Genomic DNA, 25,746 nt, shown 5'->3' with positions numbered 1-25,746 from the left:
CACTTCCCTCACGCCGGAGGCATGTTCTCGACCGTGTAGACCGAGTAGATGGTCTGCACAAAAGTGCGCAGGCTGAGCGGGAGGCGCGCTGCTTGGGGGTAGATGCCGCCGTCCTTGCCGCACCCGCCGCCAGGCCACGAGCAGGGGTTGCTGCCCCAGGGGTTGACGATGTTGATGCGGGCCTCGTTCCACGCGCTCACCGAGTTCTGGAGCGGCCAGTCGGTCGACGCGGAGTGGTCGAAGGCGTACGCGTGCGTGCCCACCAGCGTGAGGGCCGTCGAGCGGTCGCGCCCGTCGACGACCACGACCTGGTCAAAGTCGATGACCGTGTACGTGCTGTTGCTCTTAGGCGAGTCCGAGGCGGTCATACCTGCCGTGTTGCCGGGCGCATAGCCCTCGGATCGGTCCGGGTTGAGCCAGATTGTCTGCGTGGTGTCTTTCATCCCGAGGCCCTCGAGCGTCGTCGCATTAGTCGTGCCGATAACACACGGGGCGTCGCCGATCATGCACGTCAAGACGGCCCCAAGGATGAAGGGGTCGAATCCGGCGCGTGTGCGGTACACCGGCTTGGGGGTGCCACCGGTGAGGGCTGCAAGCGCGAACGACGGGTTGATCCCCTCGAGACCAAGATACCCCATAACCTCCGGCGGTGTGCTCTTCCAGTCTGGATTGGCGTCCAGGAACTTTGCAAACGCCTTCTCGAGGAGTGGCATGAAGAAAATCGGCGTCTTCTTGTATCCGCGCGGGTCGGTCGCGTCGACGACAGCATCCTCGACCGGCTGATACCCGGGGTAGGGCCAGCAGTTGCTTGCGCTGCCTGCGGTGCGCACGGGGAGCTGGTCATCGATAGCGATGCGCTGCGTGACCCCGTCTCTCTTCAGGAGGACCTCGTAACTGCCCTCGCCAGTGCCGACACGCGTAAAGCTGTTCTTGAGGTATCGGGTCCACCCGCCGGCAGCGAGGGCCATGACGCTCGCGCCGAGCCCGCAGTCGCCGATGCCCCCCTGCTGCACGTCCGCAGCGACGAGGTCGACATATCCCTCAAGCGCCCAGAGCGAGCCCTTGGATGGGCTCCCGTCGCCGCCCAGGACATGCTCGGTGCGCTCGTACGCGCAGCGCTTATCGGGGTCGGGCTCTTCCGTCTCCGACTTCTGCGCGGGCGGCGCCGGCTGCGCGTTGACGGTCAGCTGCCGCTTGCGCGCGTCCAGCGCTTCGCGCTGGGCGGCGAGCGGCGAGCGGCGCACCATCATGCTCCTGCCCGTGTTCGAGTCGAAGGCGACATTGGCGCTCGTGCCTTGCGGCGGGCGCTCGCCGCCCGCCATACCCGGCGACGTGATGCCGCCGAATCCGATGGCGTCGCCGCCCGTCGACGAGTTCATCAGCGCCGGCATCATGCCGTCGTCGAGAACAGGATCGGTGATGTTCGTCGTTGGCACGACACCAGAGTCGACCAGGTCCGGGACGGTCGTGTTGTCCGCTACGACGGGGATCGGCTCGTTCACCGGCACGGTGGGGTTGTTGATGATCTCCTGGACGGTGCCGTCAACCGAGGTGTCGGCACACTCTTCCCCGTTGTTGGGGGGCTCGCCGTTGTGCTCGCCGTGGTGGTCTGAGTGGGGGTGGCCGTACTCATCCGTGTCGGAGCCATGGCCGTGGCCGTGACCATGGCCGTGGTCGTGGTCATGGTCGTGGTCGTGGTTGCGCGTGCCGTCCGGGTTGTACATGCGGTGGCCTGTGTCCCATCCGGGATAGTAGTTGTGGTTCATCCCAGGTGCGCCGAAGCGGCGGATAGGCTTGTGGCACTCATTGTTCGTCCGCCGCTCCGTGGAGGCGCTGGCTGCCACCAGGCCTAGCCATACAAGGGCGAGAGTCTTCATGCGTCAAGTTCGGGCGAGTAAATGGAGTACAGGTGTGCCAGATCGATGCGTGGTGATGCAGCTCCCACAGAACGGAGGCGCTCTTATAACCACAAATGCATCTGAGCGTGCACTTGCGCTCGGTGCTCGGTGCTGTGCTCAGGATACCATCCGCCAACGGGGATCGGGAAGTAGCCTCACGTCACCTTCAAATGCAGGCGCGATCCGCAGCGCCTTGATTGCTCGAGCTTGTTCGGCACCCACCTCCAAGCCCGAGCCTGACGGTAGTGCGGTAGAGAGATATGGGAAAGCCACAGTCTGAAAGCCTTAAAGCGCGGAATGGGGGCTCTTCCGAACGCGGACCGAGCAAGCCAATTGAGCGCCACCCGTGCAGGATCACCAGTTGACGCCTGGGCGTGGGAGCATGGGAGCTGCAAGGTCGGCGGTGCTCGTCCGGGGCTTATTGCTCATGAAGCCTGCATTGAGTGGCTCAGATCTATGCAATTAGCTGATTGTAGGTGTTCTGGAACGCTCGGCTTGCTCGGCAGGACTCTGTGCCTGACAAACATTAGCTCTTAATTAGGCTGGACGCCGTCCACCGACGTCACTTGCTGCGTTCTTGCTGCGTTGAGGGCATCACGAACATTGGTAAGCTCAGTAGTATGCTGCCAGTGCGTAGGGAGGGGAGTGTCTCTGGTGAGTCGGGACCAACGCATTGCCAGAGAGTAGCGGCACTCTTCCGCTCACATCGATCGGCGGCCCATCTGTCTCGCTCAACCCCCCCAAGCAGTGCCCGCCCGCAATCGACAAACAGTATTCAAACAACAACAGGCTACAACTTCGCCTCCGAAGGCCGCTCCGCCGCGGCAGCAGCAAGCACATCCTTGCGCCACATCATCTTGCCGCCGTCCCTCCCGCCCTTGCCGAGCATGCTCACAATCACGCGGTCCCAGTCGCCGCCGCGCTCGGTGCCGCGCAGCTCGGGTCCGGGGTCGTCGTTGCGGATCACGACCCGGCCGTCGGCAAACTGCACCCCCGGCAGCTGGGACGGAGACATGACCTTGTCCGCCCAGGGAATCTTGGCGGTCGGGTGGTCGGTGGGGCCGGTCGGCACTGTCTGCAGGAACTCGAGCAGCCTATGCCGCTGCGCCTCGTAGTCCTTTGCGCCAGTGAAGAACTGCCCCAGCATGTTGATGAGGTAGGCCTGTGGCGAAAAGAGGATGATCTCATTGTCCTGCGACTTCTTGATCCACGTTTGGACGTCGTCAAAGTCGGCGGCTGTGTGCTCGAGGCCGCCGTCGTGCGTCGCGACCTCGTTCACCCAGTTGAATGGGAGGAGGTAGATGTACATCTGCGCCGTGAATCGCTTCTTGAGGTGGGGCGCGGGCGGCGTAATCCAGCGTGTAAACGGCACGAGTCCGCCGGTGTCGGGCACGCCGCCGTGCTGCTTTACCCACTCTGGGAAGGGGATCTTGTTCGCGTGCACGGCTTTGCGGCCCTCGGCCCTCACCTCAGGCGACAGGGACAAGAGCTTGCCTGCAGCATCGCGCGCCAGCAAGATACCACTCTCCTCAAACGTCTCGCGGATCGCAGCGAGCTTGTACACGTCCCCGTCGAGGTGCCGCTTCGGGTCGTCGGGCGCGGGGATCGGCCCGTCGTGGAATGCATGGCAGTTGCCGCCGGGGAACACGTGTGCGGAAGCGAAGGAGGAGGACGTGTTGACGCGGTGCAGCAGCAGAAGCTGGTTCGTGGGCGAGAGCAGCATGATGCTGCCGTCAGCCGAGCCTTGGGGGGTACTCACCTCGCACTCGGGCTTGGCACTGGTGGTGCCTTCAGCGGCTTGCCGAGCTTTTGGGGCTTCATGGTGCGCAGAGTGAAGAGGCGCGAGAGTTCGATAAGTAGTAGACGGATTGTGAGGAGCGTAGGCTGAGGTAGGATTAGCTAGCTGGAGAGAAGAGGTGGAGATGAGGCTAGTGGTCGTACAAGTACATAGACGTAGTTGGACCGGCTATGCCGACACGCCGCTTTCGGAGGTAACCGATGCGACGGGTCCTCGGTATTCGCGGTGGGCAACGGTGCGTGCCGACAACTATGATACTGCTGCTTATTATTGTTTGGAAGGCCCGTTATGCTCCATCCAGCAGCCATCACGTGTTGCAGGCGCGGTCCGTTGCCGACGATGCTGCTGGGTGTCAGCTGCACTCTCGGCGTTCTGAAAATCAGCAGAAGAGTTGGACGGAGCTGATAAGAGTGGGAGGTGGAGGTGTCACGTGACAGTGCTTGGTCATCTCGACTGCGAGCTGTTTCCGCTCCATGCTCCAGTTGTATCCACCCGAGCGCTCCATCGACCCACTCTCTACACCACACCATGTCCTCCGTCGAGCCCCTCGCCTTCGACGAGCTCTCCTTCCCGGGGATCATCGAGCAGGTCTTCGCCTTCGCCTCTCGCGATGCCCTCCTCGTTATGCGCCAGGTCTCGCGCTCTTGGCGGGATCGCGCGGACGCACGCTTCGTCTCGCACGTGAGCATCGAGCACCGGTGCGAGGGCGGCAGGTCCGTCGTCGTGATGCACGGCCCGCTCGGCGTGATCCCTCGGCAGGACTGGTACGAGACAAGCGTGGGCGACGCAACGCGCGTCCTCGACCTCGGGTGCGGGGGCAGTGCGGCCGCTCTTGCAGGCCTCTGCCGGCTCCGCAAGCTCGAGCTTCTCCGTGACCACGGGTACGTGATGCGAGACCGGGCACCCCTCCCGCACGCTCGCGCATATCTCATGAACCGCGTCGGCGTCGACACCTTCTCCGCCTACTGGGACCACCTCATCATCTCGCTCCCCTACTTCCAGCCGACCTTTGTGCCGCTGGAGAACGCATTTGGCTCGCACGGGTGCTTCCCCAAGTCGCTAGCTGGCGCCGTCCAGAATGTGCGCGGCACAATTCGCCGCCCCTCCGTTCTCCCCTCCTCCCTTACGTTCGGCGACAACGGGCGCGCGTCCCACCTCGCCGCGCCCCACCCTCGCATCAGCGCCCTAGGTGCCGGGCAATACACGGGATTCGTGATTCCGCTCTCGCGACCTTCAAGGAGTTTCCACGTGCCCGGCGCGTTCACCGTCATCCTCGCCCGCCCGCCCCCAGGCTTTGCTCCGCGCCCACCAGGCGTCGCAGCTTCCCGCCGCGCACCGCGGCGTGCGGACGACTATGAGGGCACATTCCGCAACATGGCGCGGCGGATCGCCAAGATTCTCGCCGAGTGCGATCTCGTGCCCATCACCCTCGTCGGGTTTGATGGCTGGTTTGCTTTTCTCCCTCACAACCGCGTGTGCTCGTACGATACACTCATGGACGAAATTCAGTCCATCCTCGTTGATTTCCTCAAATGCGAGGATACAGCCGCAGAGCGCATGAAGGCCATCGCGTATCTTTCGTTAGACGACTACCGCCAGCGCGTTGGTGATGAGCGCTTTCACCTTGAAACCGAGTTTGCAGACACTATGGGGCCCGGACCGGAGAGCGAGGACGAAGGCCGGACGACTTGGACGTCGCCCGTAGGATGAGCCCTCGATGCGCTCATATCTCCCTTTGAGTCCTCGGGCCACATTCTCAGCAGCTTCATCTCGCAGCCTCAACCAGGGTCGGACGTTACCCACACATGGCAACCGCTGGCAAGTCTTCATTGAATGGCTACGACCGTGCAGACCTTCGCACACGTACCTGCAGCCTTCTTGAATCCTGAAGCCTGGTTGCACAGGCTGCTGCCGTCCAGAGATGGACTTCATCCTCGAGTGACGCTCCGCGGGGGGCAGCACATCTTGTCCGGAGCCATGTTGGCGACACATCTGGCGGCACCCATACGCTGCCCATTCAATGTTCATCTACCATTATTATAATGTGTACTACTACAGCCCCATGCAGTTGGCGTAGAAGGTGGTCGCGGCCGACCAGTCCGAGAAGACCTTGTCAACGCCGACGTTCTTAAGCGCGTCGAGGACGACAAACAGGTCGCCGTCGCGGGTGATAGCGCTGTCAAAGTTCTCGTAGTAGTAGTCGCCCTTGACCTTTGCAAGGGGGGGCGAGCGCTCTAGCGACCACGCAACGACTCCGAACCCAAGGCGCTTGGCCTCCTTGGCGTACTCGGACGCCTCGAGACGCCCGTCCACCGCCTTGAGGAGGTAGCTGGTGGGCGGTGCGATCCACTTGACACCGTCCTTTTTGCGGCCCTTGAGCGCGGCGGTCGCATTCGCCAGCTTGCCGTTATCGCCTGTCTCGTCGAGGAAGAGCGCCTGCTTGGCGAACTTGGGCTCCGCCTTGAGCCAGTAGAGGATGTCGTCGTAGAGGAAGCTCTGGGGCCAGACACGCGAAAAGTCGACCCCCATCTCGCGGTAGTCGTCGACGAGCTGCTGCGCGTACGCCTCCTGGCTGTATCCTTCGGGGATGGGGACCTCGGGGGTCTTGAGCTCGGGCGTGAAGTCGAGGCCGAGGGCGAGTGTCATTGCGATGTGGTCGCGGTGGCTGATGATCGTCCCGCACTGGTTGTACAGCGTCGTGCGCCACGGCGCCACGCCGCCGAGGTACTGCTCGGGGGTCGTGGCGTTGGCGTAGCTCGAGTCCATCTTGGCGCACAGCGTGCGCAGCTCGTCCATCGTAAAGTCGGCGGTGCAGCACTTGGCTCTGGCCGGCGCCGTGCCGTTCGCGGGCACGAACGGCTGCGTGCACTTGGCGTTCATCTCGGGGATGGCGACGACGTTGGTCGTCGTGTGCAAGTCGCACTGCGAGTGGCGGCACACGAGCTGCAAGTCCTTGGTGAAGGCGACGTCGCACTCGAGGATGCCGGCGCCCATGCGCGCGCCCGCCAGGTTCGACTCGACCGTGTGCTCGGGGAACTGGAGCGTGCCGCCGCCACGGTGCCCGATCGACCACTTGGACGTCTTCTGGGTATGCTCCTTGCACTGCGTCAGCTGGTCTTTGAGCGGCGACGGCGACATGTCGTCCACGAGGTAGTAGGGGCGCGGGCCGAGCGAGATCTGCGTGATGGGCGTAAAGTCGAAGTGGGCGAGGTCGTGGCGCAGCGACATCGGCGCGGGCGCCGGAGTCGTGTTGTCGCGCTTGAGCGGCACGGCAGCGATCACGGGCAGAAGGGCTAGGACGTGGGCGAGCATCGCAGCGAGTCTTTTTGGTGGATGAGGTGAGATGGCTTCCCCATCCACCGCTTTTTATGCTCCGCGGAAGCCGACGCCAAGAGAACCGTCGTGCTGCAGTCACTTGACTCGCACGTGTGAGGTCATCGCGGATGAACAGATGTCTCTCAATCAAGCGATCTGGGGTACCTGGGTTAAGACATTAGCGATATGAGCATCTCAGGGTAGCATGCCAGCTCGCAGAGAGAATCAGTAATAATTGAAGGATGCCGACCGCGGAAAGCAAGGCACGTGTGTCACTCGGCGATCGAATTCAGCATGCCACACGGCTTAGGATTGGAGCGTCAGCAGTTTACCAAGTTTCAGGTTAGCTGAGGTGAGCATGGACAATTGGATGGCCCGGAGAGCTGGGCGGACCGCATGAACCGGTGACCGCATGGGTCACGATCTGAGCTTGACCCCCCTTGAACATGCTTCGACAGGTGGGCAACGGTGCTCGGATGGAGACGCTCGTTGGTCACCACCATCGGATGGGGAACGTTCGTGCGTGCCGCGACGTCATCGATAAGGGCAGCGCTGTTGCAGTTGCTGATATAGAGCGAGATGTGTCAGTGTCAGCCGAGCAGAAGTAAGCACGTTGGCATCTGGCGTCCAGGACTAGCTACTATACATGTGGGTGATAATTGATACCAAAGACGCATCATCCGAAGTTGATATACGACTCGCTCTCCATCGCCTTGTACTCCTCAGCCATTTCCGCAACCACTCGTCTGCAAGTCAGCTTTGCCGTAATCTTGAACAAGCTCACCGAGAATCATCAAACTCTTCCAGAGAGTTGGCAAACATCTCCTCTTTCTTGTATTGTTCAAGGAAGGCATTGCGCTTGCGCAGCCGGTCATACTGGTCAAGCATGCGCTTGAAAAGCTGGTGTCAGCCCCTGCTTCCAACGGAAAGCGTGACTCACAGACGCCATGCTAGTATGGTTGGCCATCATGATACCCGATACGCGGTTCTGCGACGTTTTGCGCTTCGTGAGGGCCACTTGAATGCTGGCTGGGCCCCAAGGGATGAAATTGGCGAGCTGTCGCTCCCTGATGCGCAAAAGCGACTTGTGGACATCTGTTGGGTCGACGTCACCCGAAATGATATTCAAACACGACACGTAGCACGAGGTGCGCGTAGAAGTGGTCGAGACGAGCCGATTCTTGGGCTGTAGCAAGCGGCGCATAACGTCGAGCGTGGTCGTTTTCCGGATCGACTTGGCCTGCGCGTTAGCAAATGCCGATTATTGAGAGGTATCCACCTTGTCAATCTCGTCTCCTGTGAACGGGGTGTAGCTCGTCATGAGGAAGTGGCACCGCGGAGTGGGGATCAGGCTCGCAATGATACCGACGAGGTCATTGTTCATATACGAGGGGTAACGGAGGGTGGTGGTGCTGGCCGCCATGACGGTGGAGACGAGCTGATTCGTCTGAACAAAGCTGGGATCCTGCACATGCAGGCGATCAGCGGCGATGCGCGTCAGCGCGCCGTTGTCGAGCACGACGACAGAGTCGGCATTGTTGACCAGCCGCTTGGTGGCTAGAAGCGAGTTGTACGGCTGCACCACGACGTCAGACGCCTCTGGGAATACCGAGTATGTCTGAATGAGCTTCTTCGGGAACCGGTCGTTCAAGCGCTCCAAAAGAAAAGAGCCAAGCCCTGATCCTGTTCCGCCAGCGATAGAGTGAAGTAGCATGAAGCCCTGTGGATTAGCATGTCCGGGTGCGTCGGGCTGGAATTGAACATCGCAAGTCAAAAGACTTGCTCGCCACACAGTTTGCGGGCGCTTGTACTCACTTCCAAACTGTCACTTCCGTCCGCTTCTCGGTCGATCATCTCGATCACGTCGTCGTACACGCGCTCGCCCGCAGCATACCCCTGCGCCCAATTGTTCCCTGCGCCGCCGCCAGTCTTCGAGACATAGATGTTCTCAGGGTTATACAGCCCCTTGAACGGCGATGTCAGAATGTTGTTGATTACCTGAAGTAAGCTACTGCACCTGCAACACCACTCACTCGAGGTTCGAGGTCGATCATGATTGCGCGAGGGATGTAATGCTCATCATCGGCCTGGTAGAAGAAGACATCCTTACGATCGCCCTGGGTCTCGGCAGTGTCCTCGAGCATGCCCGTTGGTGAGATCCCATGTTCCGCGCATAGCTTCTGCCAAAACTGGGGTCAGCGACGTCGGAAGCGGAGCAGCGACAAATGACGGGGATCAGACGCACTTCTGATCCAACTGGTGTCAGTGATTGCCCCGAATCATTCAGCTACGTACTCTGGTTTCCAGCTTGACCAGCTTGGATAGAGATGATCTCGCGTCCCATAGTGAGCGGCGTTGCGACTTCACGAGACGGCGGAGTGTAGGAAAGAAGGTGGAGGTGATGGAAGGTCGGCGCCTATTGTTGACGCGTCCAAAGCCTTCGGCGGGCCGGATGAGGATGAGGACTGATGACAAGCACGGGACTTCCAATCTGGACTTGAGCAGCGCGGATGGCGATGGCGACAAGATGGAGTAGGAGTGTAGGCAAGAGGATGGCAAGAAGATTAGGATGGTGATGGATGATGTTGTCGACGAGCTCGACATCGAGAGATCCAGTCGCGTCGCGTGTTGACGCGTGAGCGGACACGCGCGACATCTCCGGCGTCCTCCGCCGCGGCACCAATTTACCTTCAACCTCCACCTGGGTCATTTCCGGGCTTATGCTGCTCAACGCCTCCTCTCCACCTCTCGACCTGCTTTCATCCATCCACGCGCCTCGCCATGCCTCTTCCGCGCGTGTTCATGGACTTTACGGTCGGTGACGCGCCTCTGGGTCGCGTAGTCGTGAGCTGCCGATAGGTTCTAAGCTTACTGCAGTTCGAGCTATTCTCCGACGTGTACGTTCCACTGCGTTGCGACAGCTGACATCAGGGTGCCCAAGACGGCTGAGAAGTAAGTTGACTGCTGGCTGGTCTTCTGGCGCACACCATGTTTGTCATGTTAATGCCAGCTTCCGAGCCTTGTGCACCGGCGAGAAGCGCAATGCTAAAGGGGAGCCACTCGCGTACAAAGGTTCGCCGGTCCACCGCATCATCGACGGTTTCATGCTGCAAGGTGGAGACTTCACCAAGCGGAACGGTTCTGGTGGCGAGTCTATCTACGGCGGCACGTTCGCGGACGAGCGCCTTACAGGAGATGGGACTGAGGTGGACCGCGAAGGGTGAGTGCCGGGCCGGGCAGGCAGCAGCTGGCCCCAAGCACACAATATTTCAACTCGGTTACCCAACCCTGTGGTAGTGACAGGATCTCCAGTGATTAGACCAGCTAACCTCAGTCTCCTCGTGATGGCGAACCGCGGCCCCGACACCAATGGCTCGCAGTGGTTCGTCACGCTGGCGCCAGCACCCCACCTCACGGGCAAGCATGTGTATGTCGGCTTCAGAACGATCTGCCGCTGACAACAGGGTGTTTGGTCGCGTGGTCTCCGGCATCGAACACATCCGCTCAATGGGCTCGTTGGCAACGGACGGGCGAGACCGGCCACTCTCGCCTGTGTTAGTCTCGCATGCTGGCGAGCTAGAGTTACGGCGTCCGGCTCGCGCTCCTTCTCCTTCCCGCTCCCTTTCGCGCTCACAGTCGCCCCCGCGTCGCAGGAGAAGCAAGTATTCAGATGACTCAGACTCCGACGAGGAGGAGCGGCGTCGCCGCCGCCGCGCCAGGAAAGAGAAGGAGCGCGAGGAACGGCGCCGGGATCGCCGGGAACGTCGGGACCGGCGCGAAGGCAGTGAGAAGAAGGACAAGAAGGAACGCCGCCGACGTTCCATTTCCGAAACGATCAGCGAGCTCGACGCCCGCCTCGAGGCGGAGGAGAAAGCGCGCCTCGAGGCCGAGCGCTTGGCGAAGGAGGAGGAGATGAAGGCGAAACGCGAGCGGGAGTTGGAGGCGACCCGCGAGTCAGGAGGCATTGTGTACAAGGGTGAGCATCTGAGATGTTCGGGTATTGGGCTGACCTCAGGCCGGGGCACTATGCGGTACCGCGACCCCGAGTCGCGTCCGTCCAATTACAATCCGCGCGGACAGGACACGCGCGCACGCTACCGCCGCGGCAATGGTGAGCAGCGATGGGAGCACGACGGTGGCCGCGGTGCGAGTCCGGGACGAGGTGGCCGTGAGGGCCGTGATCGCGGCGATGACCGGCCTGGCGGGCGGCGGTGGGATGCAGACCGGTGGGAGCGCGCGGCGCCGACATTTGAGCGCGCAACTGATCGGTGGGACGCTGGGCGGATGGGAGACGGAGCGTCGGTTGCGAAGCAGAATGATGCGGGAGCTTTGAGAGATCGAATCTCCGGCGAGGAAGATAAGCTGGACTACGAGGCGGACGAACGTCTGCGTGCAGCCGATATCGAGCGTGACATTGCCCGGGACGGAGGCCAAGGCCGTAACGCCCGTGCTGCTGCGTGGGCGGCGGCTCGACGTGAGTCGCCACGTCGTTCGCGCTCTCCTGTCAACTCTCCGGTGCGGGACGAGCGCTCGATGTCGCCTGGAAGCGATATGCAGCTCGATCAAGATTAGATAGACGTCTCGTCTGACCAGTAGAAATGCAATTCAGTATGCCGCGTTGTTTGGTCGGATCATCGGAGCGCCGCCTTGATATCCTCCGCGGTCTGGACTCCCGTCGTGTACGACATCCACGGCGTTGGTTCCCACAGCTGATTTTGCGTACCGTTCATATCAGCATCTGGAAGAGCGCATGTCGCCTGGGTGAGCGGCAAGGACGGAGAAACGGGAGCCTCCCTGAGATCTCAAGCAGGTAATAGCACGCGCGGTGTTCACAACCGGTCTCCGCCAGAACCACTTATTCCAATCACATGCGCGTTACAGCAACGGACAAACAGCGCTCATCCAACTTGGGCACCAGGCACAAGCCTCGCGAGGTCGGCACCGAGTCCGGACCACACAAAGCGTCTCACCATCAGCCATTCAGCAGCACTCCATGCGGAGCATATGCATTGAGCGGGGACGCCGAAACAGCTATCTAACGCCATTAATAGCTGGGCTGTTACGACGACATGAAAGCGCAGCTCGGTATCACGTGCACCCTCTGGCGGGGAACGCGGAATGCCAAATGAGCAGGTGCTATCTTTGGCCGCCACAGCATACCACGGCATTTTCCGCGTCCACGAGAGCAGAGAGTTTTACCGTTGTCCATTTGCGTCGCTCTCCCGTCATTGGGTTTCTGCAATGCGGCGTTCATGGGCTCCGCAGCATAAGGGTGGGCTTCGAAAGGGTAAGGCACTACGTCAGACGATCTCCCCGGTTTGGAAGAACAGCTGGCGAGCAGTGTGGCAGGCCTGAGGCAGTGGTGTCGGTGTGTGGCCGGGAGCCCGCTGACATTGGTGGGGATGTCGATACGAGGTGGTCCTTTCTTATATTACACGCTGTCTGGTCTCTCCCCGACCCGACCCCAATCGCGACAGCCTCCAAGAACCATGGACGAGCACGAGAAACAGAATCGTTCCAGCGACGAGAAGGGGCAGGAAGCCACGGTCCAGGTCCACCCCGCCGAGAATGTTCAAGATGAGCTCGAGAACACGCACATTGGCGAGCACGGCCTGCGCCGCGACCTACCTCCGCGCGTCGTGACAATGATTGCCATCGCAGGCACCATTGGCACAGGCCTGTTCGTTGGCTCGGGCGCCTCGCTCACTCGCGGCGGCCCCGTCGGTCTGTGGCTCGGATACACCCTTGTCGGCACCGGCGTCGGTACTATGATGGTGTCGCTCGGCGAGATGTGCGTTTTGATATGTATGTGGCTGACTGCAGGTCCTGCTTCGCACCCAGCGTCGGTGGATATATCGAGATGGCTACGCGATACGTCGACGACGCGCTCGGCTTTTGCATGGGCATCAACGCGTTCTTGTCCTGCGCCTTCGGTATCCCCACTGAGCTAACTGCTATTGTAAGCCTGCGCTACCATGGAGCTGACCCTAGGCCTCGCTCTTCACGTACTGGGACCACAACCTGAACCATGCGGCCGCGTACATCACTGCGTTCCTGGTCCTTACGGTGCTCATCAACATCCTGGGCGTGAGATACTACGGCGAAATCGAGTTCTTCTTCGCCTGCCTCAAAGTCGCCAGACTTGTCGGGCTGATGCTTTTCGCCCTCATCGCCAATCTTGGCGGTGTGCCCACCAATAGGACATTCATTGGCGGGAGGTACTGGCGCGAGGAGCCGTTCAACAACGATTACCTCGGGATTAAACCGCGTTCGCTGTCCAACTTCTGCGGTTTTTGGGCAGTTTTCACGGGTGCCGCTTTCGCATACTCGGCGATAGAGTCTGTTGCTGTAATGGGTGGCGAGGCACACAACCCCCGCCGCAGCATCGCCAAAGCCATCAAGACGACCTTTGTTCGCATTCTGTTCATCTACGTCATCGGTACACTGATGATTTCCCTCACGGTCAGCTTCAAGGACCCGCTCCTCCTCTCTGAGATTGAGAAGGACAGCGGAAACGCTGGCTCCTCGCCTTGGGTGATCATGTGCCGAAACGCGGGCGTCAGGGTGCTTCCTCACATTATCAACGGTGTGGTCATCACCTCGGCCCTCTCGAGTGGCAACGAGCAACTTTACGTCCTCTCCCGCTTGCTGATGGCCATGGCGCGCGAGAGGCAGCTTCCTCGCATTTTTATGCGCACATCCAGGAATGGTATCCCGTACATGGGCGTTGTGGTCGGCGCGCTCTTCTCGTGCCTCGCCTACCTATCGGTCTCCAACGGATCAAACCAGGCATTCATCTGGCTCTCCAACCTTTCCGCTCTCTCCGCCCTCATCACCTGGAGTGGCATCGCCCTCGCGTTCATCCGCTTCCGCAAAGCCTGCATTCGGCAGGGCATCGACCGCACAAAGTTCGCCTACCGCGGCTGGGGCCAGCCATTCTTCGCTTACTACACGATTGCGCTGTTCATGCTGGTGCTCATCACCAACGGCTTTGCTGCGTGGATCCCCAAGTTCGACGTGGCCTCATTCTTTGCCTCCTACGTCACCATCCCCGTCGTCGTCCTAGCATATGTGGGGTGGAAGATTGCCAAGCGCACCAAGCTCGTGCCGATCGATGAAATCGACCTCTCGAGGGGCCCAGTCGAAGCGCTCCGCGGCTCCCGCTATGACGACATGTCGCCAAACTATGCCCATCCCCGTTATGCTTAGTTTCAGTGTTTTGTACAGAGGAGTACTCTAGTGATTTGTAATGAACCCTGTGTGGAATAACAGCAGCGGGCGGGACGGAGCTTGATGGCGCGGAGGTGAGGGGGCTGTGCCCATGGTACCATTGTTCGTGATTCAGAGCGGTTAGGATGGTACATTGTGGCCGACTACCCGCCCATGAGTGGGAGTGAGGGAGCCAAGACAGAAAAGTGGAAGCGCAAGAGGGGGACGGAGGGGAGCCTGCGAACGGGACGGCGGTGCTCCCAGCATTAACAGTCACAGCTGGGAAGATACAGACTAGGCTCCTAGATCCCGCACAGTAATTCACATACACATAATCTTGGCACTAAGACACGAATATGCCGGAGCAATTTGGGTTGGGTCAAGATGAGGCCGCCAAATTGGGTTGCAACACCTCCCAGGTCGAGCAGGCGGATGTGGCGGCGCCGCGGCAGCACAGCTGTGAGCTCGCACACCACTCTATGCACACTAAGAAGCCGTCTCCCACTCCCATCCTGAGGGAGTGCACGATCTTCGAGAGCCCCGATAACATCTGTTCATTGAGGAGGTCATGGGCTAGGGCGTGGCGCATGAATGGTTGTTGCAAGACCCGCCGAGGAGCAGTGGCATGTGGATACTGCACAGAAAAGATGAGGCGGAGGCTTGCAGTTTTCGCGCTTCTCATTGAACTCACCTCCCACAGCTCAAGGAGCATAACACCAAGTATTCAGCTGCTGAGGGGTCCCGGGTAAAGAACGGACCGGCGGCCTAGCCACTCACTCCGCACCAATCGAGTCCCAATAGTGCCAGATCGTCTGCTCGGTGTTCAGCCACACGTGTGCGGCTTCCTGCGTGCGTTCCTTCCAGATGACCGTGTGTCCGCTCCCAGCTTATCTTTCATCGAGCAAAGATTAACCGCAACTTCTCGCCCTCAGTTTTGCTAGGTTGAGCCACCGTTCTCTGCGAAATTCGGCCATCACCTCCATCCAGGTCAATAATCCTTCATACAATTAACAGCATTATGACAATAACTAGGATGCAGCTTTTCGCGACACTCTTGCGCTGCTCATCTCGCGGCTGTGGACCCAGATCTGTCTGTCCCCTCCCTCCGTTTCCTCGTCTGCAGACGGACTGGGACAAGAATGTGGCGGCTGTCTGTTTCTCATGATGCTAACTGTCTGCGCGTGGCTTGGGTAGCACCTGTCTAACCTGTGCTTACCCACGCTCCCTCGTTCCCATTCTCTTGCGAAGCGTCTTCGTCCCATGGCCTTCTAGCAGACGCCAAAACGACATATAAAGCCTGCTCTCCGGCGCTTCATCCGCTACCCACTAGCTAACCAACTCCTCATCTCACAACCGCACCTTACAAAATACCCAGAATGTCTCGACCACCTCCAAGTCGACTACCGAGCGCCGCTCGGTCCGCGCTCGCTCCCGCTCGATACCTCCTGCTCCCCCCAACTCCCCGGCTCCCCCCAGCTCCCCGGATCAGCCTTCCCGCGCCGGCGATAACTGTCTCACGCTGCCCAAGACTCAGTCGCCCTACAAGGACGCCCTCATGGGCAGCTACAACCAAGTCCAGAACACCCCGCCTGTCCGCGGGGGTGCGGCGCTCCCCACGCCGCTTGCCACGCCTTCTGCGGGTCTCCCCGCCAACGGACAGACCGTCACCGACCACAAAACCCCCAACAGTATTTTCTGCAAGACCTACGCCTCCGCCGTCGCGGTGGGGTCCTCCATGATGCAAGTCACCCTGCTGCAGCAGCTTATCGCGCCTGCGGGAGCGACCAACCAGCACGCTCCCTACAAGGTGTCGGGCTCGCCTCAGCCCAAGGTATCGCCTCAACCCAAGGTATCGCCTCAGCCCAAGGTATCGCCTCAGCCCAAGGCGCCTCAGGCTGAGGCCTCGCCTCAGCCCAAGGAGCGGGCCACGGCCAAGGTGCGACCCGCTAAGGTTTCGCCCAAGGCCAAGACATCCCCCAAGCCCAAGGCTCAGCTGCGCCTCAAGGCCCCGCGCACGGTCCAGGATTCGTACCAGCCTGGCTCTTCGCGCGAGCCCGCGCCTGGGCCCTACTCGGGACCTCACCCGCACCGCAAGCCCTCGGCGCAGCCCAACTCTCCGCCCAAGCCCGAGACGACGCCCCACGTCGACTCGTCGGCCACTGACAAAGCCGAGACTGCGCTCGGCCCCGGTCCGCAGACTGGCCAGTCGCAAGTGGTCGCCGCCCCCAACGATTTCGCGGGGTGTGCACTCACGCTCCCTCAGGCTGGTGCTCAAGCGAACGTCGTCAAGCCCCCTTCGCGGCCTTGGGTTGCCCACGGTTACAACGAGCAGCCTACCGGTGGTTTCGCGCAGCCTACGCATGGCACGGTCCTGGGTCAGCCTGGTGAGTTTCCTGGTGAGTGTATCTTCGGGGTGGCTCAGCCCCGGTGATAAGCCACTCAACTTCATCTCAAGGCGCAAACGCTAACCCAAGCCGCTCAGCCGACCCCGATGCTCTCAAACACTGCGGCCGGAACGGGAGCGGCAATCCGCCGATTCCCCTTTGCCAGTGCGTACACCCTCCCACAAGCGCTTGCACACCCGTTGACCACTTCAGTCTACTCGCGCCTCACGATTGCGCAGTGCATGTCGGCTCCCCGCCGGCCCTACCCGGAGCTCGACGAGGAGCAGCTAACCCTGAAGATGCTGTCCTTCCAACGTACGTCTGCCGTGTTCAACGCTGACATTAGCGCCGGACATCCTACTGCCCCTCTACAACTTCAGCTACCCCGGCTGGAAGACACCGGGCATGTCGTCGGCTCTTTTGTCGGGACTCCTCCGCGAGGACCCGCCTCAGCTCGTGATCCTCGGGTCGTTCAAGAAGGCGCACATGAAGGCCACCATCAACATCACTCGAGACAACATCCGCAGCCTGTGCATGTGGCGATCCAACCCAAACGACGAGGTCACCCTGGCTATCAGAGTCCACGGGGTCGAGTTCCACACCTACGCCCTTGACAACCTTTGGGAAAGAGGGTGGCGGTGGCTGCCGAAGTTCCATCGTGCCCTCCCAACGGGGGGCCAACTGCGGCTGTATGGCCCACTTGATGTGAGTTCCAAGCGGGGCACGCTCACTCCAGGCCATGCGTGACCTCCACGCCTCGATTATCTGGATGTACCAACTCGACGTGGCTCCCCCGATGCAGATACTCCCAGTAACCGCACTCTGGGACTGGGGCTACTCTGAGCGTAGCATGCTCCCGACGCTGGACAACCGGAACAACGCCTGGACGCAGAACTCGCACACGAACGCCGTAAGTACTCAGCACGGCTCTCCTCCGTGGCCCGCGGGTGCTGGAGCGGGCCCCGCGCCGACCGCCAACATCATGGCGGCACAAGCGCATTATGCGCCTTCCTACCCCAGCACGCAGCCTGTGGGAGCGACCCCGCCCATCGACCAGAATACCATGGCGATGATGGCCTTACTGCACGCTAACCCTCTAACGGTGGCGGCGCAGCCTTCGCAACCTACGGCTAGTCTCCAGCCGATCAACGCAGCCAACCCCTTCCAGGCGCTCACCCCCGCGCAAATGATCGAGCTCGCTACCGCCGAAGGTGATGTTTTCCGCAGTGCCAACGCCCAGCCCACGCCCGCCCCAGTCGCCCCACCTCCCCCCGCCGCGCCCTATGCGCTTGTCCCCCCTATGCCTGCAATGAGCCTCAGCCCCACCGACCACTCAGCCTACCCGAACATCCTCGCCCATCCTCAGCCGTCCGGCATGACGTCTACCACACCGGCCGCTGCTCTCCACGCCCCCCAGATAATCGCCACACCCACTGTTGCTGCGCCCCCAGCTCCCGCCCCTACCCACTTCCAGAACCCCGTCGTCGCCACCACCACCGCCGTACTCGGTCCCATTGACACAGCCTACCATGGACACGCTGTCGCCACACCTCTTGTCAGTCGCTTCGGCCCCGCCATACACCACGCCCACCAGCAGTGACGCACGGCTCAACCCCCGGCGCCACCAAACAGACGAGGACGATGAGATGGGGGACACAGGTAAAGGCGAGTCCATGGTTCAACGCTCCAGTCTCGGAATATCAATCTGGTGAGTGTTTAGTGACGATCAGTGCGCTGACCCAGATTAGTACACTCTGTAAGATAGACGAAAGAGACAGAATAAAAGGCCAGGTAAGCATGCACGGACAGGTGCAGCGAGCCCAAATTTGTGTAGATCGACAGCCGAATGAATTTCTGTAGTGAGCGTGAGTTATTGACCTGGCTGTAAAGAACGATAGGTGCTGAGGTGTTTGGTCGAGAGGAGGGGGATTGTTTACGAGACGATGCTGTAATCCCGCGCCCTGGCCACTCGATGGACGGAGAGCGACACTAACGGGGGGCCCACACAAGGACCTTCTCTCCTCCACCGCCATCACCGTTTGCTCTCTGACCATCATCCTCGTCTCTCTCGCTCAACCAACTTCCACTCTCCGTCCCCCTCCCTCTCTCAGCTCGCTCCGCACGGCACTACCGCGGGGCATGTCAGCTGACACCTCCGACCCCGCCCTCCATGCTGCCGCCGCCGCGCTCCACGACCCCTCAGACCCCACATCATGGTGAGTTCCGAGCTGTGTTTTCGGGGGCCGCACCTTGTACCGCGTCCGCGCGCCTCCATTTGGCACAGCTTAGTGCTCGCGTTTTGCCCGGATTCGAGCGAGGAGGTGGCCAACAAAGTGCCGTCTGCAACAGCCGGGTGCGATAGCCGCCCATCGCAGCAGCGGCGGCGATGGGGAAGTCAGCGCGATGCCTCCACTCCGGTCTCGGCGATGAGACCGAATCCCCTGCTTGACCTCTACCCCTGCCCTCACCGCCTACGTTGTCACCCGCTCCTCGCCGCCACGTCCATGCGCGATGGCGCGCTGTTCGTCTCGCTCTGTCTCGGCTTGTGCGGGGCGCTCGGACCTCGGCGTCAACCCACGGGACGACGCCAGTCATTCTCCGTACTTCGGATTCTGGAACCGCGCACAGATCTCTCCTCAACACTACGGTTACTGACGCCAGGCTCGTAGCAGCGTATGCGCCGGGCACGACGGCCATCGTGTTGCGCGCGACGGGGTCCAGCCCGCGGTTTCCTGGTCTGCGCGATGCGATCGAAGCGACCAAGGAGGTGTCGTTTGCATATGTGATCGTGCGCGACAAAGGCCTCGTCGTGCTCGTGCTGAGCGGTGTTGGGTGAGTCCGTGCACGCCCTGGGTGCACGCCCGTCGCCCAGAGCGAGCAGAAGGAATATGCGCTGACAGCAGTGGCGTCAAGCGAGGTAGCGCGCACAGAGGATATCGCTGACGGCAGCCAAAGCAATCGTGCACGCCCGCGCGTTCGCTGCGATCTTTCCCAGGTATCTCGCGCTCGCGACGCTCACAACCGCTGCTGAGCTTACCGACAAGCTCATCGCCGAGCGGCTTGGGATGCTCGTCAGCGATGTTGTTGAGAGGGAGGGTGATGCGACACCGTCGCCTTCCGCATTTACCACCGCGCCATCCACCCAGCCAGCGTCTGCAGGTTCTTCCATCCCATCTTCTCCCGCACCACCACCTCCCTCAAAATCACCTGGTCCACCGGTTCCACCTCCCAGCGGTGCTGTCCTCGCGTCCGCGACAGCAGAATCGTCGAGTGCCGGATCGACGCCCGGGCCAGGGCCAAGCCACAGCGCTGTCTTCCGAGGGAGCGCGAACGCTCAACCACCGTCTCGGGAACGCGAGCTCCCCGATCTCCCAGATGATCCCACTACGCCACGAGCCGCCGTGCAACCAGCTACGACCTCGGGCTCTGTTGTCGCACCCATTCCACGGCGACCACGCAAGCGCTCGGCGTCTCCTCCGCCGTCGAGTGGGATCGAGAAGACGACACCTACACCGCACTCACAGTCCCAGCCGACCTCACCATCCGTTTCGTCCGCTCCCTCACTGCCAAGCATGATGTCGCATGCACACCCAGGATACCACTCATCTGCGGTTCCTCCCACTCCGACCACACCTATCACTCCCGTCACTCCCAAAGCGCCCATCGATCCGAACGCACCCCAGCACCTCTACCAGGCTCCCAAATCAGCCCGAGTGCAAGCATCGGCACCGAGTGCGGGGCAGAGGGAAGGGGCGGACCCCTCAAGCGCTTCTCGAGGTACCGCATTTCCGGCCGCTGGCGCCGCTGGCGGGCTTAATCGCGCCGTGGCAAGCTCACAAACGAGCCCCTTGCTGTCGAGCCCCAATGCAAGCTTTCGCTCTCCATCGTCGTCGGCCATCTCCAACTTATCGGACTCGCCACGTCAGCGGAGTGTGTCCAATTCGTCCGGGAGAATGGGCTCTGAGGCGAGTTCGACCCGCCCCCTTTCTCGCGACTCAGGCTACTGGGGTGGGCGTCCACCGTCGCGTGACGCCAGCGTTCCTACTTCGGTGACCTCGGACTCACGGCGCTCATCAAGAAGAGGTAGCGACCCATCCTTTTCTCCAAGCATGCTCGGCCGGATGTCGATGGGTGACGCACCGCCCGTACCGCCTCTTCCTCACGAACTCCGACGCGCTTCTCGCGAGCCGTTGCGCGGAGAGCCGGAACCGCTACGGGTCGCATCTGTGCCTCATTCGCCCGCGAGTAGTCCTCTCATTCACTCTCCACACTCTCGTCGTGGATCACCTGGAAGTCGACATGGCCATTTCATGCCTGCCCCGCTTCCTGTCCCCGATCACCCCCCTCCCGCTGTCCCTACCATCCCGAACCCTCTCCCCAACCCAGCTGGCATGCCTCTCGCTCCGTCCTCGGCCGTCGGCTCGCCGCCTGTCGGGATCGGTTCACCTCCCATTCCGCAACGCTCACGACAGCGGCTCGCTTCAGGTCATGGCGGGAGGCCGCTGCCTCCCCCGTCGCCTGTGCCTGATGGACCGCTGCCTCCTGTTCCAAACGTGCCGCCACGGTCATCGAAAACCCCCATTCGCCCGCCGCGTCGAGGTCTTTCATCCAGCACCGGACCGTCGCCTAACCCCAGCATGGGCGGATTCAGTCAAGCACCCTTTCCACCGGTTCCCACCTCTGTGCGCGAGGCATCACTCGCAGTCGCTGACAGCGGGTCGAGCTCACTCATGTCGTCACCCCTTGTGTCAAGCCCGCTTACGTCGCCGCGCATAAGCACGGAGCCTGTGAGCCCCTTGAGCCCAAACTCCAGAATAGGGTCGGGATCAGGTGCCTTCTTCTCGGCCCGCAGCAGCATGGCTGAGTGGCGTGACTCGAGCAGAATCGACTCGGTACGCAGCTCCATGAGGAACGAGACCAGCAGGCGCGAGTCCGACATGCGCGATTCCGACCAGCGCGATACCGACCGGCCCATCAGCACCATGCTGCCTTATGCCCGCTCTGAGACCTCGGATCCCTCGCCGCGTCCTTCTGAAGAGCGTGAGCCTGCTCCATCGCTTGCTCCCGCGGGGCTGGGTCTAGGTATTGTCTCGGTCGATCTCACGATGCCGCTACGTCAGCGCAGCCTCGATCGAGTCGAGGACAGTGGTGCGCGACCCCTGAGTACGTCGAGTTTCGCGAGCATCAAGAGCAATCGCGCGCCGCCTCCGCCTCCCGTTACCATTCCCGTTGCTGCTCGCACGCCCGGTGTCGTCGCTGCCCCAGACTCGGCTCCTGGTAGCGCTGCAAGCTCGATCCGCTCCACCGAGAAGAAGCATGGACACAAGAAGAGCAATTCGATTTCGAGAAAGCCTGTGCCCGCCATGGATCCAGACCTTCTTAGTGATTCCGAGCTTTTGACGCACACGCCGGCGAGAAAGAGCAGTTTACGTCGCGTCGTCGGTGCAGGTGTGTCGCCTCAGCCTGCGGCGTCGCAAAGCGTGGGAGGGGAGACTGAGCTGCTCGCGGCGCCTGAGGCCCTCATTGCACCCCCACCTCGAGACTCCTCGCGAACTTCGACGCCGCGCATCCCACCGTCGCCAGCGTTTGGTACACCCCCTAACCTTGCAGCCGCACTCGATATAGACGGGGGAATGCTGCAATCGGTCAGTCCAAGTCCGAAGGCGCGGTCGGTGGGCAGTCCATCCGGATCTTCCTCGTCGAGTCCGCTTGTCCGGGCCGCCAGCGTCCGAGAGAGTCCGCGCCTCGCCTCCCCTGCGCTTCTGGAACGCTCAAGAAGTCTCCGGGCCAGAGAGGTAGGAACGGAAGTTCTGGCCGGCCCGGGACGCTCCGTGCACGGTGTGGATCTCGCTGCAGTCGGAAGCGATGTGGTAGGAGTCGCGCCTGCCAGCCCTGCCCCCGCCAGTTCTGCACTCTCGCGGCGGCCCCAAACCCCGCAGAGCCAGATTCGCACGCTCGAGGACATTGCCTCACCTCGCAGTGTCCTTTCGTCTCCGCACTCTGGGGAGGGTCTAGATATCCTCGAAGCGTCAGCTGTTGCCTCGGCGCAAGCCGTCACTGCCACACCAGCACATGCCAGAGTTCTGTCCCTCTCCAACGGGCAGGTGCGGGCCATCACTCCGGAGTCCTCGAATTCTGGCCGGACCAGACCCACTTCCTCACCAGTAAGCCCATCCCGCCGGATACCCGGGCATGCCAAGTCCGCTTCGGAGTCGGGGACCTCGATGCCCAACAGGTCACCGGCACTGGAGAGTGGACACTCCAAATCCGCCTCGACTTCTGAGACACACACCCTGCAACGTGGGCTTGGCTTTGGCGTCCTTGGCCAAGATCGCGAAGACGAAGTAGAGCGGATCACAGTCGATGATGACGTGCCCATAGGCTCGCCCGAGGCGTCCTCCAAGGCCGCCTCGACTGCGAGCCCAGGGTCGAGACATGTTATTGACCTGGGCAGCGCGGGGAGCACTCCCGTTCAGGCGGTGACGGCCAACATGCCGATGCAGTCCTCGCCGCGCCGTCACCAGCACGAACTCCCGCCCCTGCCTCCGGCGGCGAGGGGACAGCTTGCCCCTCCCATGTCGTCCTCTTCGGCTGGCACTGCGCCAACGCCTCATGTCGTGCGGCACAAAACGTCTTCCAAGTTCCGCTTGCCATTCCGCTCACCGCGTCCACCTGCAGACGACGAGGACCTTAGCCCCCCGATGTCGCCTACCTCGGCGCGGCTCCGCACACACAGCATCACGAACGCGTTCCGCCGGCGGCGCAACACCAACTCGGGCACGCCTCCTGGCTCGCCACCCGTGCGCAGCTCGCTCGTGTCCTCCAATTCGACGTCCGAGGATCACTCGACTCTCCCTTACGAGTATGGCTTGCAGGGCTTGGGGCTGAGCAGCTTCGCGCTTGCACCGAGCGCCTACCGCACCCCGTCAGGCGGCATTGGCTACACTCCACCAAAGATGGAGCGCAAGCTCAGCCTTACCGCGCAGGAGGCATTCGCGTCCGCGCGAGAGCGACATGCCATCGAGCAGGCTCAGCAACTAGAGGCCTTCCGAAAATCTGAGAAGGCACGCACTATGTCTCACACGTCGTCTGCGAACCCGGCTTCTCGTGTGACCAGTGTGGCCATGAGCAGCGAGTTCATGTCCGATGACTCACACTACGACAACGCCAGCGACGAGCTTCCGCAGTCGTTGAGCCTTGCCATGGTCACGGCGGCGGGCAGTAACCCGGTTGCTTCGCCCGTGGAGCAACTCGCCGCCGCCGCCAGTGCCGCACGCCAGCACCGTCAAGAAGCACGGTACTCGCCGTCCTCTCCCACTGCTGGGGACGAGGGCGCCGCGGACCGCCAGCGTGCACGAGAGGCAGCTCTTGCGCAACAGCGCCGGCTGAGCGTTGGCGACAGGGAGGACGAGTTCCACGACGCCGTCTCGCAACTGGACGACGACCATGACTACAGCGACAGCAACAGCGATAGCGAGCTCGAGCTGAACGGCTTCGACGACGATGTTGAAGCAAACGAGGTCGCCGAGCGCGAAGCTGCGGAGCTTGCCGCTGCTGAACGTGCCGAGCTTGCTGAGCGTGAGCAACGCGAGGCGGCTCAGCGAGAGGAAGCCAGACGTCTTGACCTCGAGGTCGCCGAAGCTGCCAAGCGCGCGGCCGAAGAACAACGGCTCCAAGAGGAGCAAGAGTCGGCGCGAGCGGAAGAGCACCGCCTCCAGGAGGAGCAAGAGATGGCTCTTGCTGCCGAGACGCGCCGCCTTGAAAAAGAGCGCCTGCGCCTGGAAGCCGCACGCATGGAGCAAGAACGTCTTGCCGCAAAGGAAGAGGAAGACCATCTTGCCGCATTGCTTCGCGCTGAGGAAGAGGAGCGCCGCGTTGCCGCGGACGAGCAGCGCCGCCTCCAAGAGGAGCGGGAAGCAGAGGAAGCCCGCCTGGTGCAAGAGCGCCGCCTCGCCGAGATGGAGGAGCGCCTGGCCGCGCAGCAGGAGGAAGCGCGTCTCGCGGCTGAGCGCGAGGCCGAACGCGAGGCTGCGGAGCTTGCCGAAGCGGAGCGCCTCAAAGCTGAGCGTGTCGAGCAAGAACGCGCGGCTGCAGCCTCAGCCAAAGCGGAGCAGGAACGCATCGAGCGCGCCGCGCGCGAGCGCGACGAAGTGACGCGGCAGCTGCAGGGCGGCAAAGCTGAGGGCGGGATCATGCTGCGCGGCTGGGTGACGGTGCAGACGATGAACTCGCCAACGTGGCGCCGGCGGTACTTCCACTTGCTGGCGTCTGAGCTGCGGCTCTTCAAGTCGGACAGCGAGAACGACACCGCCAAGGCCCTCACGACTGTCGGCCTGTCGGGCGCCAAAATCTCCGAGGCGTACGAGGAGAGCGCGGTGCAAGGCAGCTGGAAGCTTGAGACGGGAGGCAAGGTGAGATCGACGAAGGCGACGGCTGACGATAGGAATACTACATGTTTGCGGATGGCGCAGAGGATCGCGCGACGGTGCTGCAGGGCTTGGCGATTGCGATCGCGTAATGGGGAAGATGTAGAGTCACGTTGATATGTTGGAGTTGTGCGAGGGGTCGTAGCTTGGGCTTATGTCTGGTGCTTTGGTTCGAAGAGATGGAACCAGCGCCACTCTCGTGTGAGAGGCTTGTTGAGTGGCTCAGGACAGCTGAGTGAGACCAGGATAGTTCACGTGAGGCGGCACAATTCACACCAGCCCTTGTTCACTTCACACCACACGAGGTCGTGATGGTTTAGTCGCGCGCAACTGCGAGACGCGGCGTGGTACATACAATTATGCATCTACACAGTGATTGGCCTAAGGCATATCGCGATGCGGACCAGGTATCGGCAGCGACACAAGCAGGGCTAAACACAGATCAAGGAGGCTATACAAGCATGAGGGGGCTATGCAAGGTTGAGGGAGCTATACACGCATGAAGGAGTCCAATTGTGAATGATTTGGACGGCCGGCTACGTCTCTCAAGGCCGCATGGAGGTTTTTGGCGGGTTTGTGGCTGCGGCCGGTGTGGAAATGGTGATCATGGAACAATTTGGAGACAGCGAGACGGGTACCGTGGAAGCTGCTTGAGAGCGTGTATCTTGGGAGCGTAGAGCATGCACACGGAAGTGTTCACAGGACGTAAGAACATG

General features: G+C 61.6%; 9 protein-coding genes across 9 annotated transcripts; 5 read left to right on the top strand and 4 right to left on the bottom strand.

The window, feature by feature from the left end:
• Nucleotides 1-8: 8 nt before the first annotated feature.
• On the bottom strand, nucleotides 9-1,877 carry COLE_06264 (uncharacterized protein; the record flags this gene model as incomplete). Its single annotated transcript, XM_018426659.2, has 2 exons — nucleotides 9-1,254; nucleotides 1,333-1,877. 2 exons carry the CDS (start codon nucleotides 1,875-1,877, stop codon nucleotides 9-11), a joined length of 1,791 nt encoding a protein of 596 aa, XP_018278905.1.
• Nucleotides 1,878-2,688: 811 nt separating this feature from the next.
• Nucleotides 2,689-3,719, bottom strand: COLE_06263 (uncharacterized protein; the record flags this gene model as incomplete). Its single annotated transcript, XM_018425769.2, has 2 exons — nucleotides 2,689-3,625; nucleotides 3,658-3,719. The coding sequence occupies 2 exons, from the start codon at nucleotides 3,717-3,719 to the stop codon at nucleotides 2,689-2,691; spliced, it is 999 nt and encodes a 332-aa protein (XP_018278904.1).
• Nucleotides 3,720-4,224: 505 nt separating this feature from the next.
• On the top strand, nucleotides 4,225-5,406 carry COLE_06262 (uncharacterized protein; the record flags this gene model as incomplete). Its single annotated transcript, XM_018425364.1, has 1 exon — nucleotides 4,225-5,406. The coding sequence occupies one exon, from the start codon at nucleotides 4,225-4,227 to the stop codon at nucleotides 5,404-5,406; it is 1,182 nt and encodes a 393-aa protein (XP_018278903.1).
• Nucleotides 5,407-5,748: 342 nt separating this feature from the next.
• COLE_06261 (uncharacterized protein) lies at nucleotides 5,749-7,008 on the bottom strand (the record flags this gene model as incomplete). The annotated part of the gene is made up of 1 exon (XM_018423139.2): nucleotides 5,749-7,008. The coding sequence occupies one exon, from the start codon at nucleotides 7,006-7,008 to the stop codon at nucleotides 5,749-5,751; it is 1,260 nt and encodes a 419-aa protein (XP_018278902.1).
• Nucleotides 7,009-7,687: 679 nt separating this feature from the next.
• Nucleotides 7,688-9,355, bottom strand: COLE_06260 (uncharacterized protein; the record flags this gene model as incomplete). The annotated part of the gene is made up of 7 exons (XM_065626474.1): nucleotides 7,688-7,757; nucleotides 7,796-7,911; nucleotides 7,952-8,251; nucleotides 8,291-8,731; nucleotides 8,827-9,009; nucleotides 9,045-9,207; nucleotides 9,303-9,355. 7 exons carry the CDS (start codon nucleotides 9,353-9,355, stop codon nucleotides 7,688-7,690), a joined length of 1,326 nt encoding a protein of 441 aa, XP_065482285.1.
• A 437-nt stretch (nucleotides 9,356-9,792) lies between these two features.
• On the top strand, nucleotides 9,793-10,469 carry COLE_06259 (uncharacterized protein; the record flags this gene model as incomplete). The annotated part of the gene is made up of 5 exons (XM_018420361.1): nucleotides 9,793-9,855; nucleotides 9,889-9,908; nucleotides 9,943-9,963; nucleotides 10,022-10,231; nucleotides 10,346-10,469. 5 exons carry the CDS (start codon nucleotides 9,793-9,795, stop codon nucleotides 10,467-10,469), a joined length of 438 nt encoding a protein of 145 aa, XP_018278900.1.
• A 568-nt stretch (nucleotides 10,470-11,037) lies between these two features.
• On the top strand, nucleotides 11,038-11,583 carry COLE_06258 (uncharacterized protein; the record flags this gene model as incomplete). Its single annotated transcript, XM_018423137.2, has 1 exon — nucleotides 11,038-11,583. One exon carries the CDS (start codon nucleotides 11,038-11,040, stop codon nucleotides 11,581-11,583), a length of 546 nt encoding a protein of 181 aa, XP_018278899.1.
• Nucleotides 11,584-12,500: 917 nt separating this feature from the next.
• Nucleotides 12,501-18,204, top strand: COLE_06257 (uncharacterized protein; the record flags this gene model as incomplete). Its single annotated transcript, XM_018425363.1, has 8 exons — nucleotides 12,501-12,802; nucleotides 12,835-12,970; nucleotides 13,003-14,186; nucleotides 15,697-16,604; nucleotides 16,695-16,769; nucleotides 16,818-16,919; nucleotides 16,951-17,309; nucleotides 17,341-18,204. The coding sequence occupies 8 exons, from the start codon at nucleotides 12,501-12,503 to the stop codon at nucleotides 18,202-18,204; spliced, it is 3,930 nt and encodes a 1,309-aa protein (XP_018278898.1).
• A 3,256-nt stretch (nucleotides 18,205-21,460) lies between these two features.
• COLE_06256 (uncharacterized protein) lies at nucleotides 21,461-25,122 on the top strand (the record flags this gene model as incomplete). Its single annotated transcript, XM_018423136.2, has 2 exons — nucleotides 21,461-25,015; nucleotides 25,048-25,122. 2 exons carry the CDS (start codon nucleotides 21,461-21,463, stop codon nucleotides 25,120-25,122), a joined length of 3,630 nt encoding a protein of 1,209 aa, XP_018278897.1.
• Nucleotides 25,123-25,746: the final 624 nt, after the last annotated feature.

This window comes from Cutaneotrichosporon oleaginosum, assembly GCF_008065305.1.
Source record: "Cutaneotrichosporon oleaginosum strain ATCC 20508 chromosome Unknown ATCC20508_contig05, whole genome shotgun sequence".
Classification (NCBI taxonomy): Eukaryota; Fungi; Basidiomycota; class Tremellomycetes; order Trichosporonales; family Trichosporonaceae; genus Cutaneotrichosporon; species Cutaneotrichosporon oleaginosum.
Note: the sequence above shows the minus strand (reverse complement) of the source record. Positions and strands in the feature narration are given on the sequence as shown.